This window comes from Symsagittifera roscoffensis, chromosome 1, assembly GCF_963678635.1.
Source record: "Symsagittifera roscoffensis chromosome 1, txSymRosc1.1, whole genome shotgun sequence".
NCBI lineage: Eukaryota > Metazoa > Xenacoelomorpha > Acoela > Convolutidae > Symsagittifera > Symsagittifera roscoffensis.
In genome coordinates this window covers 37472097-37487332 of record NC_087062.1, presented here as the reverse complement: position 1 = coordinate 37487332, position 15236 = coordinate 37472097, and the positions used below count along the sequence as shown (strand labels likewise).

The following is a 15236-nucleotide window of genomic DNA, read 5'->3' as shown; positions in this document are numbered from 1 at the left end:
TATGACAGGTATCGTCTTTGCGTCGGGTAGCATTTTAAAATGAATGTTATCGCATTTTGTTCTCGATTCCAAATTAACCCTAAAATTTTTCTCGTAAAGCTTTATCTTGGCAGCCCCTGCGTGAGCAAAAAAATGAATTCCGTTTACAATGACTGAACAATATAAAACAAACAACATCACGAATGGCTTTTGCTATAACTAGGTAAGTTATCTTGTATTCAACTGCCGTCTTGAGCCTTCTTTCAGCACCTTCAATCACCTCCATTTTCACATTTTACGTAAAATTTTACTTTCAGTTTCCGGAAAAAAAATTATTTTTAGTTGCAACATGAAAACAAAAGATTCTTGCCGAAAAAATCAGGCATTCTAATAGACTAAAAATTGTTTTGGGAACGAAAGAAGTCAGCTTCTAAGCGAAATGGCTCGCGCATTTTGGTCAATTTAGAATATGCGACTTAAGCTACGATTATTGTCGCATAATAATTTCTTTAAATCTGTAGTAGACTTGTTCCACATTAGTCATAGCTGCATATATTTCAGCAGATTACAGCATAAATACTTTGATCGTTTGAATCACCAAATAAACTGAGATATAAACATGTATTAGTTATATGAGAAAAAAGGACAAATATACTAATCTGCTCTCAAAAAACATAACTGATTTTGCATGCTTGTTCTAAGAGAAACTTAACTTCCTCAGAAAAATTGATTTATGTAAAGAAATAAATGGTCCTGTGAGAGAGAGGAGAGCAGACAGAAGTAACGAAAAGACATTAAATGTCTACTAAAAGATAAGATCAAAAAAGTTAATGCACAATTAAATAAAATAAGTGGTTAGAATTTTCAATTGCTAAAAAGAGTGCTAAAAACAGACTGGATTGCTCCAAGGTATGAAAAAAATCAAAAAATTAATCGGACCATAAATTGAGTATTTTTTAAATTTTTATAATAAAGTTCCAGAAACGAAAAGTACTCATAGCTTCGAATCTTATATGTAAAATAAAATTTTTTATGTTTTTGCGTAAAACAATGCTAATATTGAAGAAACCAGCCTGGAATTTAATATGTTGATTTGTAAAATCATATCTGTATCATTAAAACTTCAATGTTAAAATTATGTTGACTATTGTGGGCTATAAATTTACGTTATTTTCTAAAAAAGGGTAAGTTTTTGGGCAAGGGCAATGAGTATGTAAATAAACCCAATCGCAAAAAATGTAATAATTCGTCACTACCGATTGTTTGCGTTTTCGCCATAACTTAGAGATTTTCCATAAATAAGCACAAGTAGCAATCGTAGCGTAGCTAGGGATCATCATGCCAATACGGAACACATTTGGCACAGCTGTGCAATAAACGATCATACGCGCAGACAAGATACAATTTATGCATTAAGAAGCATTTTCCTCTTCGATACAGCTTCTTGGAAAACACATTCTAAAATAATGATTAGTGAAATCTCCAAATTTTAAAATCGTAGATACAATTTGAGAATTACATGCTACTCAGTTTTTTCCAGAGTACACTTTTTTCATAGATGCGAAGCTGCGCTTCGCAAACAAAAGCGAGGAAAATGCAAAAAAGAGATCTAAACAAACAAAACAAAGTGAAATAAGGAAAAGCCTGTTTTGCCTAAAATGAAAAGAGACCAGCAAAGTATTCAGTCACACAGAAGAGCCGGTTTTTCCATTAGTACTATTTTTTGTGAAAATTAGTATAGTAGTTTTTGAGAAAAATAGAAATCTATGCGAAAAAAAAAACAAAAAAAAATCCAAAGCGCCGCAAAAAAAACTAAAACAACAAATCCCATGCATTTTATTTGCGACTCAGGTAAGAAAACAAATTTTCTTCATTATACACTACGCTTCGCGTATGTAATTATCTTGTAACGACGTTCTTAAGAAAATGGTAACAATGAGAGCAGAGGCGGATCTAGGATTTTCTCGAGGGGCGGATTTTCAAAAAAAATCGAAAATTTTGTCGACCTTTTTTTAGGTTGAACAAATTGATTTTCCGAGCTCTACAAGGACTAAAGAGACCTTGTTTTGGCCAACCGCAGGCACAAAAACGGGCCAAAAAGACGTTTTTAGGCACTTTTTGGAAAATTTTGCGCTCTCCCCCCTCAAAATTAGAATATATATTAGCCTTTAGAAAAAATTTAGGGTCCAGCGCCAAAATTGAATATCTCAAAAATAGTACAAAGGGGACCCTTTGGGTTGACAGTGGTCAAATACCCAGGGGGGCAGAGGGAGCGACTCTATGGTTTTCGGCAGGCGGCTCGTAATCCTCACTGCAATCTGTGTGACTGCTACTTTTGGTCTCCGAAACTGGGTAAATTAAGATGTCTCGATAAAAACGGTAAATTGGCAGGTCTCGGCTTTGCGGCGGCCAGTATTTTTAAATGAATTTTACCGTATGTTCATCTCCATTCCAACTTAGAGTTTAACTTTTCTCTAGAACTGTGGCCTTGCAACCTCTGCGCGTGCGAAAATGAAAATTTAATTGCTTTTAAAACTATTTTAAAATGTATGATACACTAAATAACGAAGATATCTGGTTGCTGCGCAAGTAGCACTATCTTCTGACAACGCGAATATTCACAACGAAATCTAAAAATAAATTTGCAATTTTTTTTTCATGATTTTTGAGTTTTAATGTTCATTTTGTAATAAGCGAGAGGAGGCTATCGGTCATTAAGCTATATAAACCTGGTAATAATAGTTCAAATATTGAAAAATTTACAAATCAGATCGGAAATTCAGTCCGAAACTTCCAGCCTGAAAAAAAAAAATTAAATTTTTTGAACGTAATGTTTACACTCCGAATCAAGCTGTAAGGGTTTACATCAGATACCACAGATGAATGACTCAGATTTTATTGAGGCAGACAAAATCGGCTGGAACAAAACTTATTCTACGCCATAGTTCCGTTACTTTGTGAAGTGGTCGGAACAATGTTATGCTATACTGCATCTGTTTTCAAGTTTCAAGTTTATTCTGTCGAAAATTCACCTTCGCTCCATTTTAGCTTGGTCGTTATTTCGTTTCAACAAGTCGAACACTTCGTAGAAACACTGTTGAATTGTGTCGCCCATTTCAAACGCATTCGTCTCCTCTGAACAGGCCAGATCAGTAACTGTAATGTTCATTTCATTCTGGCATACAACCATGTATACTACTCCATACTGATTTGGATCTACTGGTCTGAATTGGCCTCCGATTGAACAGAAATTAGCATTGGCGTCATCTTCGATTAAATGTTTGACTTCGGGAAGCATAGTTGTGGGACAAACGCTAGTGCAAAGTGGAAAGTCCATTCCTTCAGTGAAAACAAAGTCGAGGAACTCGCTGGGCGTTGATGTTCCCTGAAACACGCCAAACATTGTAAATAAAAACCCTTAATCTTCCGATGTCTAATGTGCAATTTCAGTCGGGAGCCATGTTTGAGAGTGATACCATTGCAAAGCTAGAAACGAGAGGAAAACAAAATGTTTTATTTAAAATATACCGATCGAACTACAGTAGGTTATTAAAACAAAGAAGTCATTTTGTGCAAGTAGCACTGAAAGTTCTGACCACAGATATCACAGCAAAAATCAGAAAACAAAATAAAAAATCTTCTTTTACGTTGATTGGTACTGGTTAGGTTCGGGCGTGGGTTTGTTGCGGAATTCCAAAAAATATATATAATCATTTTTCTTTGTTAATTTTATTTTCATTTTCCCTTGGAATTTTGTAAAAATTTTGGGGCGCTGAAACTCCCCAAATGAAACTCTAAAACTCCCCAAATGAAATCTTTGAATGCCGTAGGAAATTGGATAAAGTAAAAATGTACTAGCGGCGTTTGCAGGCACAGGTGGTTGCCAGTCTTTCCATTTGTACCACTTTCTTGAAAATCAGAAATGCACAAATTTTTCAAAGCATATAAAAATATTTTTTAAAAAAACAAAATCCCAGACGTATTCAAAGTACTCATTTTTATCAAACAAAAACTGGCTTCTCCCAGACGTATTCAAAGTACTCATTTTTATCAAACAAAAACTGGCTTCCGACAAAACATAGCCAACTGAATATTGAAAAAAATAAATGAACGTAATGAAACAGAAAAAAAACTAGAATTAACTTGTTGTTTGAAAAAACTTCATCTTCCGAGTTTCAAAAAATATGTATATGTCCCTAAAACTCTTTGAATTTCAAGAACAATTTCTGATTGGTATTTTTTTTTGATAAAATTAACCCAACTTGAGAAAAATGAATCAGCAGGTAAATCTTTAAGTCCGCTTTGAAATCTGAACATTAAAATCCACTTTCGAAACTAGAAATATATCACGATTTTCGTGACCTTTACACTTTTGCTATTCGATAGTGAAGTTTGCCTTCCTTTCAGCAATTGAAAAAAAATCAAAACTCAAGACTCGAAAAAGCAAAATTGAGCGTTAACAAATTTTCAGACTTTTTCCTGAAAAAAAAACAAAAAAATCACCAAGACCTATATAAGAGTATTCACTACGTTCATTATTCTTACCTAGATACAAAGATGTAAGACTATGCAGTAAAAATAAATCAGATATAATACTGCAAAAGTGCCACAAAAAAAAGAGCACTTTCATTTGCGACTTATGTCAGAAAAGCACTACGCTCTGCCTAAAATAACACTGCGTGTGTAATAAGACTAGCAGAACAAATCTTGCAAAAAACATACAAACAAAAATCTAAAAATGTACCTTAGCAATGATGTACAGCCCAAACAAATGTCTGTCGCATCCTTCTCCCACAGATGACAATCTTGTCTGATAATATTGATAATTAGCCGACTTTCTCAGCAAGTCTACTTTCATAGCATCAGGCAAGCTAGAATCTTCCATTGCTTTGATAAAGTCCACTTTCGGCTGGTTGAGCGGCCGCGTATTTTCCGTTCGGCCGTCTTTAAAAGACATTAGAGTACCAGGCTGATATGCATTTGCAATTTTCCCATGTTTCTTATAGTAAGCCCAGAAAATGACACTCTGGAAAAAGCTATCCGGGCCCATTTTATTGGCCTTGATCAAGCTTTTATCTACACTCACGCGTTTGACGCAAAGACGAGTTTTCAAGTTCGGATTATCTATCACTTCAGATTTGATAGTTGCGTAATTAGTACGTAATTCTGGTTGTAAATTCCATTGTAATTCTTCATAATCTGGGAAGTAGGTGTTTGGAACGAATTTGGAGACGTTTAGTTTTCCCTCGGAAGTTACCAGTTGAGTTTTGCCAATCAGAAATATGTCAGAGTAAATGGAAGCAAGCAGAACTGCATCGCAATGGGAATGCTCACAGCATATGTAGACATAGCCGCCTAAGCGAAGATTTATATTTCACAATATAAAAAATTGACATATTTGGTAGACGATTTTCGATACGTAGAAATAAACAGCTAATTATTTGCGTTTATGAAACTATTCAGACAATAATAATTCACAAATTCTATATATTTCCCAAAAAGCAGAATGAAAATGTGGAAGCTATATTACCAGATTCCAAGAGCCAGTTTTGTTGCAAAATCGCTTGCCTTTTTTCAACATTTTGCGTTGCATTGATGAATTGTAAAAATAAAAATCGCTTTTGTGAAAATGTCATTACCCAAAATATTTCGGACGTTGTGTATAATCAATTTTGACATTTTTGAGATTTGGGTCATTGTAATTGTTCTACCTTTGTTAATGACAACGTTGAGACTCCTGTCACACCACATCTGCAGTTGGGTGTCGCCCATACTTTCCATAGCATCATCAAACGACTCCCCATCCAATACGTGCAACACAAACGCCGACCTAAGTCACACACAAACACTCACACACGTTCGGTCTCGAGAGAAGTCCTGGAGTTAAAACAATAAAATATCAGCACAATGCTTTTCGGTTATATAACTTGAGGGTCGGATTTACGGGTTTATCAGGGTGGGCAGATTTGAACAATGTTCGGCTTCTCTTTAGGTCGACCAAATTCATTTTCAGAACTATCTTAAAACACTATCAAGACCCCTATTTTGCCAAAAACTTTTGCATCGCATTCTATTCTTTTTGAACCAGTTAAATGCCGTTTCAACCAAAACTATCGTGTAAATGCCCGCTCCCAGCTAACATTAGTGTATATTGAAGTCAAATGCAACTTAACCAAGGATAGACGGTTACTGGGCTAAGTAGCACAGAATGTTCCGACCATAGTCTTAAAAATACAAAAAAAGTGGTGTTTGTCGTAATTTCTGCGAGGTGTGATACAAGGATCCAAACGAAAATGTAGAACTTAGGCATATTCAACTGTCATAGTAAAATAAGCGGCAGTAATAGTAAATGGACAACAGCTTTTGTAGAACAATGACTAGAAATAGGAAAATAAAAAATGAGAAAAATTTTTAAAAATTGTTTTTCAGAAATTGTTTACTTTTTTAAGTTTTTGATTAGGTCGCTAAAAATTTCTAAAACTAAATTTACTTGAGTAAAATTAAGTTTTCACGGCTTAAATTAAGCATAAATGAGCTATGGTAAGCCTGTTACCTCTGTTTATTCGCTCGAATATAGACTAAAAATCAAAAATTTTAAACCAGTTATTCTCGATACTGTGACAACTTTATGAAAACTTTTTAATATCGTTCGAATCAAGGCTGAAAAGGATCTCTTATGATATATCATTCGACCCACTCCGATTAATAATTGTGGTACCTGACTTTGCGAGGAAAACAAAAAAAAAAGAAAAATACTATAACACACCCGAATACAAAGTTCCTCCGCATTTTCAGTAGTCGGAACAACAACAATTTTGTTTTCTAAAATGGTACCAATGAAAGGGACGCTTTGGGTCGAAAGGGGTTGAATTACTCTAAAACCGTCCCAATATTCCTCAGAAGAGTTCGTAGCTGGTGGCAACGAACGTATACAATTACGGTCATCGATTTACCAGTGATATGATATCTGTTTTTAGCCAATTCAATTTTTTTGTTTTAGTGAAAATTCAAATCAACCATTTCGTGTATATATGATCAAAACGACCCTTAGAACCAACGTTTACAGTTGCTTTTTCTAGTAGTTTATCGAACCAAGTTAACATCCTCCCCCCAAAGCCGTTTGGGGAGGGGAGATGATGTTAACTTGGTTCTAAGTAGGGAATTTTCAGCCAATCAGAATCGAGCATTTTACATGCAGTGCTTAGCAAATTTAAGGCGAATTAAAGGCTGGGGTGGAAGATCTTAACTTGGTCCAGTTTATCATACTTGAACCACACCCAAAGTCAACACATGCAATCCAAACAGTGAGCAAATTTGTTATGATAAGTGTGTACTTTAACTTGCACATATTTATTTCTCCGAAATAAAAATTATGACAGACGCCCAAACTACCTGAGACACATCATAACAAGTCTATATAAAACCATGAGAATTAAAAAGGAAACAACAAATAATAAATGTCACCTTGAGCAGATAGGGGGTCTAAATCCTGATCCACTGTCTAAAAATAAACGCTGATATCTTCTGGCCAGAAAAAAATCGTATTTTCACGGAACTCTAGATAAAGTCAGCTCTAGATAAATTTCTCGTAATTTTAGATTTGTCGAGGACTAATTTTAGAAAAATTCTACGTAATTCAAACGAAGTTGGCCGTAAACCACAAGATTTTTTTTCATTTGGAAGAAAGTGTTAAGTGAGTCAGTAGCTTTAATTGCTAGACTTACTTTGCGATAGTTTGCAGCATCTGTTCGTTCTGTTTGTCTTGCAACAAAGTCTCTCGCAGCTCCGCCCACTTGACTCTCTTCAGATACGTGAACAGACAGGGGTCAAAGTCTTGATCAGCATTCCTAAAAACGCCAAAATTATTAAGTCAGACCCGAAGAAAACCGTGTTCCACGCAAAATTAAGTTCCGCGATAACCAATTTCAAGATTGTGCCTGTAAAGACTTAATCCCACTTGATGAGCCAAGGAGCTCCAGTAAAACACTTCCACAGACTAGTAGAAAACTGTTTATTGCAGGTAGGTACGTACCACAAGGACGCCTTCCACAAGATTGAGTCATTTTAGTCATGATTCGACCTCAATTGAAAAACTATAAAAAAGTTAGTGCTGAACATAGGTCGCAACAAATGAGGGGCCAATTTGTGTGACAAACGCGCTATCAAAAGTTTTTAAATGCTTGCTTTTGAATTAAATTATGAATATCGTTATTGAACGTCGACCAATTCGAATCTCAGGAAACACAAATTTGCGACAGATGTAGTTCTTAACAATATGGATCAATCGATAAAACTGATGCAACCTTTCTAGACTTTGCTGCCGCTTTCAATTCATTTCTCCTGAAAACTAATTAGAAAAAATTGAGAAGTATGAAATTCCAATAATACATCTAATCTCCTGAAGGACTTTTTGAGAAACCATAAGAAGTGTGTAAAATTTCAAAATTATAATTTGAAATGGGAAATACTCTATCTTGGCACACCATGAGGTACTATTTTTAGACTATTGATTTTCACTATCTAATTATTTGAAAAACAAAGTCAACGCAGAGGCGAAGCTGAGCTTCGCACCCTGTGCAATACCGCAAATTTATGATTAAAACAGCAAGACACTCAAGAACTATCAAAGAGGACCCCAATCGTTGTTACTGTTGAAGAAAGAACTAGAAAAGTACAAAAAATCAAGTTTTTTTTTTAAATTATGAATATCGTTATTGAACGTCGACCAATTCGAATCTCAGGAAACACAAATTTGCGACAGATGTAGTTCTCAACAATATGGATCAATCGATAAAACTGATGCAACCTTTCTAGACTTTGCTGACGCTTTCAATTCATTTCTCCTGAAAACTAATTAGAAAAAATTTAAAAGTATGGTATTCCAATAATACATCTAGTCTCCTGAAGGACTTTTTGAGAAACCATAAGCAGTGTGTAAAATTTCAAAATTATAATTTGAAATGGGAAATACTCAATCTTGGCACACCATAAGGTACTATTTTTAGACTATTGTTTTCACTATCTAATTATTTGAAAAACAAAATCAACGCAGAGGCGAAGCTGAGCTTCGCACCCTGTGCAATACCGCAAATTTATGATTAAAACAGCAAGACACTCAAGAACTATCAAAGAGGACCCCAATCGTTGTTACTGTTGAAGAAAGAACTAGAAAATTACAAAAAATCAAGTTTTTTTTTAAAATTATGAATATCGTTATTGAACGTCGACCAATTCGAATCTCAGGAAACACAAATTTGCGACAGATGTAGTTCTCAACAATATGGATCAATCGATAAAACTGATGCAACCTTTCTAGACTTTGCTGACGCTTTCAATTCATTTCTCCTGAAAACTAATTAGAAAAAATTTAAAAGTATGGTATTCCAATAATACATCTAGTCTCCTGAAGGACTTTTTGAGAAACCATAAGCAGTGTGTAAAATTTCAAAATTATAATTTGAAATGGGAAATACTCAATCTTGGCACACCATAAGGTACTATTTTTAGACTATTGTTTTCACTATCTAATTATTTGAAAAACAAAATCAACGCAGAGGCGAAGCTGAGCTTCGCACCCTGTGCAATACCGCAAATTTATGATTAAAACAGCAAGACACTCAAGAACTATCAAAGAGGACCCCAATCGTTGTTACTGTTGAAGAAAGAACTAGAAAATTACAAAAAATCAAGTTTTTTTTTAAAATTATGAATATCGTTATTGAACGTCGACCAATTCGAATCTCAGGAAACACAAATTTGCGACAGATGTAGTTCTCAACAATATGGATCAATCGATAAAACTGATGCAACCTTTCTAGACTTTGCTGACGCTTTCAATTCATTTCTCCTGAAAACTAATTAAAAAAAATTGAAAAGTATGGTATTCCGATAATACATCTAATCTCCTGAAGGACTTTTTGAGAAACCATAAGCAGTGTGTAAAATTTCAAAATTATAATTTGAAATGGGAAATACTCAATCTTGGCACACCATGAGGTACTATTTTTAGACTATTGTTTTCACTATCTAATTACTTGAAAAACAAAATCAACGCAGAGGCGAAGCGAGACACTCAAGAACTATCAAAGAGGACCCCAATCGTTGCTACTGTTGAAGAAAGAACTAGAAAAGCAAAAAAAATCAAGTTTTTTTTTGTTTAAATGCATTAAAAGTTTTTAAAGAGTTCCAAGTGAGGTTGAACTCAAAAATGTACCTTTCGGGCCAAAATTTTATCGATCTCATAATTAAGATCAGAAGTTTGTAGGAAATAAAAAACAAGGTAAATAAGGCGACATAAAAAAAGCCGACAGCCAATCAGCTGAAAATCAACCAAATTTGTTCCGCGAAATCTAACTTAAAGAAAATACATGGATGTCCATATAGCATCCACTAAAGACGCATATGAGCTGAATGCAATGTGGTATGCAAAACTAAGAAACTAAACCGAAAGCTTAATCGAAAACCAAAAAGACGAAAAACTATTAGCAAAAAAAACATTCCTAGACAATACAATGAAAAATAAGCATCGGAACAAAAATTACCAAGCGGTAACAAAACAGAAAAACCCTGAGCAGAAACCCTTCCTGTCGAAAACAGAAAAAGTTTTAATAAATAAAAAATTAAGTCGCGCTTCCCCTCAGAACACATACGCGCACAATTTTTTTTTTCAGTCATCAAGCGACGCAAAAAGAGGCCACTAAGTCGATTTAAAAGAAGCCGAAACCAATTAAGCCGAAAAAAAATTATATAGAAAAACGAAAAGTTAACAAATCGAGTTGGTAAAGTTACAACCAATGTAAAGCATATTTCGATTCGGCCGATATTTACAATGACAAAACACTCGAACGCAACTACAACGAAAACTTTTCGGAGCATAAAACGATTATAAGGCGTGACAAATAAGCCGACAAAACATAAGAAGACAAATATAAGGCCGAAATTTTTTGATCCTGAACAAGTCCTCGTCAGTTTCGAAGTCCTGTTTCAGTTACCTCCATTTGAAAACTGTTTCAATTTAAAGTCTAATGCCCGATTCCACTACCCTTGCGTATCGCAAGGGTAATAAACATGAACTTAGCCCATGACTATTGATTTTTATTCTCTAATTAAATGAAAAAAAATCAACAAACGAGTTAAGCAAAATTCGATGATGATATAGACTCTTATGCAAAGAAAAATCAATGCTGAATTTAAGAACAAGGCTCGATATACAAGAAAGTACATGAAAGCTTGAAAAAAAACTTGTTCTCAATGTTGATAAAACAGAACTCACTTTTTGTGGAAAAAAAATGTTGAGAAAATTTATTCACACAAATGAACAACTTCCGCAAAAATAATCATACCAGGAGTTTTAGTCGACAAAACGCGTATCTTTTTCAGGCGTACGTTTGACTCATTTATCTGTCAGTTCGAGCTCAGCATTTTTCTAAAATATACCCGTGTCTCAAATTGACAGACTAAGCAGGCAACATAACTGCGGAATAAAAAACATTCTATCTTAGTAGAACATATGATCATCAACGAGATTTACTTAATATCTATCTATAGTTTTATCACAAACAGAAATATTCATTACCCAACATAGCCTATCTAGAAAATTTGATGTGGCAAAAACATTCGGATAAATGAAACTGGTAATGCGTATATCTATAACAGAGTAACTCTGAAATTAAACAACCACACAGAACAAAAAATAGTTTCATAGAACGAATCGGGGCAAAAAATCTGCAACAAACACTTGTTGCAGATTTCTTGTACTAAAACAATGAAAAAAATCAAACATTTTAAATGTGAAGCTGAGAAACGTTCAAATTAAACAAAGACATAAACTTGAATTTAAAAGTTTATCAGATATACACGAACAAAAATTGTATATTGGCATGCCGGCGTAATAGATGATTTGTAACTTATTGAGACTTTTTTTTTTGGATGGCATCACGTATATTTAACCAAATAATTCTTTAATATTACAAGTGGTTGAAAAAAGTGGATGAAATATTATGATCATTTTGACGATGAAAACAAAGTAATAACTACTTCTTTATTATCAAAGTTTAACAAATATTCGTAAAATGACAAAAAAGCTTAATTGCACGACCTCATCCCTTTCCATTTCTTTCTCAGCTTGACAACAAAATGCAACAAATATATCTGAAAATTAAACTAATTGTCCTTGTTTGTTTTCAGATGCACAAAATTGTGAATACTTCAAGTGGAATGCATCTCATAGATAAATTTTGTAGTACTCAACCTTTGCAAAAATATTCAAAGCTTGCATGCCAAGATAATAAGTATAAATAATTTTCTCAAAAGAAACAGTGGAAAGAAGTCTTTTGTGCCATGAATGTGACATTTCTTGGCCCCACCCCTCCCCTTCTCTCTAAGTCTCACAAAAAAAGTCAGAAAAATTAAACTGATTGTTCTCCTTTGTTCTGTGATGCCCAAAATTTAGGTTAAAAAATAAATCAAGTGCAATTCCTGATTAAATTTTCAATGAATTGAAGTACTGAATCTTTGCAAAAATATTTAATAATTGTATTCCTAAGTTATAGAAGTAATTTTTTTAAATAAATGAATTTAAATGAAAGAAACAGTTGAAGGAAAGTTTTTGAGCAAGGAAATGTGACATTTCATGCCCCTATCCCCTCCCCTTCCAACCAATTCTGGCACAAAAATGGAAAAATCATAGATGCATTAAAACTGTGTGAAAACTATAAGTGCAGTGCAAATGGTAATCAAATTTTTAAAGAACTCAACATTAGCAAAAAAAATTTAATGCTTGTATGACACGACAATAAGAATAAGTATTTTTTATAAGAAAAAATTTCTCAAAAGAACAGTGGAAGGGACCTTCTGTGTCAAGAGAAGTGAAATACCTATGCATTACGATCCAAGATCATAATTTTCACACCAACTTTTCGCACAGGAAAAGACCACTCTTGTTTTGTCTGTTACTGCAACTGGTCTATAGAAATAAAAACGGAGAAGCGTTGGATAAAATTGATACTAACTTCTGCATCACATCTGCATCGTACATTTCCCTGCACAACTGGGCTAGCACAGACGGATTCAACTGTTGTCCTTTCGAGTCATGGAGGTACAGTTTGAAGTATCTGCCCTTAATATGCACGACTACATAGGCCTCTCTCCATGCCTCGGTCCATTGAAAGGAGTCCACGCCTTCCTGGCTCGGAATGCGACAACCTCCGGTTATGTACTTGAGGTACTTCATTTCTAGGGGGATCATATTCTTGATCGCTAAAACGATATGATCTAGTTTACTAACGAATTAATAAAGCAACCAATGCCCAATACAGGGAAAAGACCGCAATATAAATCTTATCGCTAAAGATTCAAGCCATATTTGGCCCGAATTAATTAAAAAAAAAACAATCTTACAGCATTTTTTATTTAAAGTTTTAAAAAATCAAATTTTTAAATTTAAAAACAAATGAGCTCATCTAATTTCATAGACTCACATGATGGTGGCAGTTCTCTCGTTGCCAACTTGTGCACGAAGTAGAGATATGAACCATAGACAATTATACCGGCACTGTCTGCCCAGTCGGAAGCCAAATTGCAGTTGGGTCCTATCCCATTCATGAACGCCCTGTACACTTCACTCCTGGTGGCCAGGTATCCGTAGTCTATCCACCACCCGGCAAGCCAGTTGCGACTGAACAGCGACTTTAGGTACAGCTAAAACCAGATAGGATCGCCTGAAGCAAGTTGTTCACAGAAAAAAATATGTTCATATAGTTTATATAACTTGGCTTTATTTTCTGCATCTTTTGATTATCAAATTGCTTCCAGCTCGCGCAATTTAATTGATTCTTCATCTCATCAACTCAATAGTGTAAGCCTCTCAATTTGTAGAAAACTCAGTAATGTGAAATAGGAGACACTCAACTCAATGTCAAGCCTCGAAGTTGGAGCTTCGAGTTTCATATAAAAAGATGGCTTTTTAAAACAGTTCAAGCATATAACTGATTTTTGAGGAACTGATTTTTGACATATCCATGCACGAAGAATCGAGAGCATAGTTTTCACTCTAACTTTTCTATGTAGTGCGGGTCCCTCTTTCTTTAAAAACTCCTCTGCCATCATTTCAGCCTGTTTGTATTTCTCCTCAGAAAGACATGGCTTCATGGACGAGAGGAACATCTGGACAGACTGTTTGAGGGGCGGAGGAGACGGCAGTCCCGGCAGAAGCCAGTTGCCACTATACCAGTTGCTCATTGGGCCACTAAGCACCTAAAATAACATTTGCAACAGAGAGTTGGAAAAGGGCCAATTGAAAAAGCAGAAAAAGTATAAATCATTAAAGCTCTTTGAATTTATAGAATCTTTAAAGCTTGAGCAGTGGCGTCTGCAGAAATTTTTCGGGGGGGGGGGGGGGGTGAATTTTCAAAAAACTATTTAAAAATTTTGTCTACCTTTTTTAAAGTCAACCAATTTGATTTTAAGAGCTCTCTGAAAATACTAAGGACCCTCCTTGGTAAAAAGGGTCATTATAGTATTTGATGTTGGCTTCTTTAGAAAACTTTTGATGTTGGCCAGCCAAAAAATGATCTCGTAAACTTGCATCAAAGGGTCCTTCTGGTTGCCAGCTTTTTTCCAAGGGGTCCCTTTGGAAAAAAACTGGCTACCAGAATAAAAAAGAAGGCGGTCGCCCAAACCACCCCCCCGCCCCCGCCTTCGATACGCTACTGAGCTTAAGACTTTTTTCAAAAAACAAACCAATTTAGAGAAAACTGATCAATAGTCGATTTTTTTTTGCTCAAATGGATAACACTGCTTTCGTCCGTACTCTTAAAATAACAAGAGTGCTTGCATCAGGGCAAAGTGCTGAAGATTCACACTGCCCTATAACATGCCAGGAATATACAGAAGCTCTTGATCTCCTGATCAGAAAAAAATCGAAACTATACTGAACACTAACTCAGCCAAATATTGCGTTAGAGGACTCAAAATTAGTTGAAGAGCGGTCAGAACATTGAGTTCTTCGCCATAATACGAACAGTCTGCTTTTTAGAAAACTGGCGTCATATGCATGACCAGAAGAAAGATCAATTCGTGCGCAACAACTATCACCCACTGGCATTTTTTCAAACCAACGAGCTTTACGAAATTGATCGCAGATGTAGTAACTTTACAATTTTGAGCTCACAGCATCAGTAGCTTTCAGATGGCGTAAAAACCCTTCAAAAATGATCAGTTGAAAATTTGAAAACTGTGTGCGGAAAAAGAAAACATTG

The 15236-nt window shown here is 35.0% G+C and overlaps 1 protein-coding gene across 1 annotated transcript; it reads right to left on the bottom strand.

The window, feature by feature from the left end:
• Positions 1–2791: 2791 nt before the first annotated feature.
• LOC134843806 (carnitine O-palmitoyltransferase 1, muscle isoform-like) lies at positions 2792–14255 on the bottom strand. The gene is made up of 7 exons (XM_063860095.1): positions 14035–14255; positions 13458–13677; positions 12990–13236; positions 7704–7826; positions 5691–5809; positions 4724–5334; positions 2792–3364 (listed from the first exon to the last, which is right to left on the bottom strand). Exons 1-7 carry the CDS (start codon positions 14215–14217, stop codon positions 3008–3010), a joined length of 1860 nt encoding a protein of 619 aa, XP_063716165.1. The 5' UTR covers positions 14218–14255; the 3' UTR covers positions 2792–3007.
• Between the last annotated feature and the right edge of the window lie 981 nt (positions 14256–15236).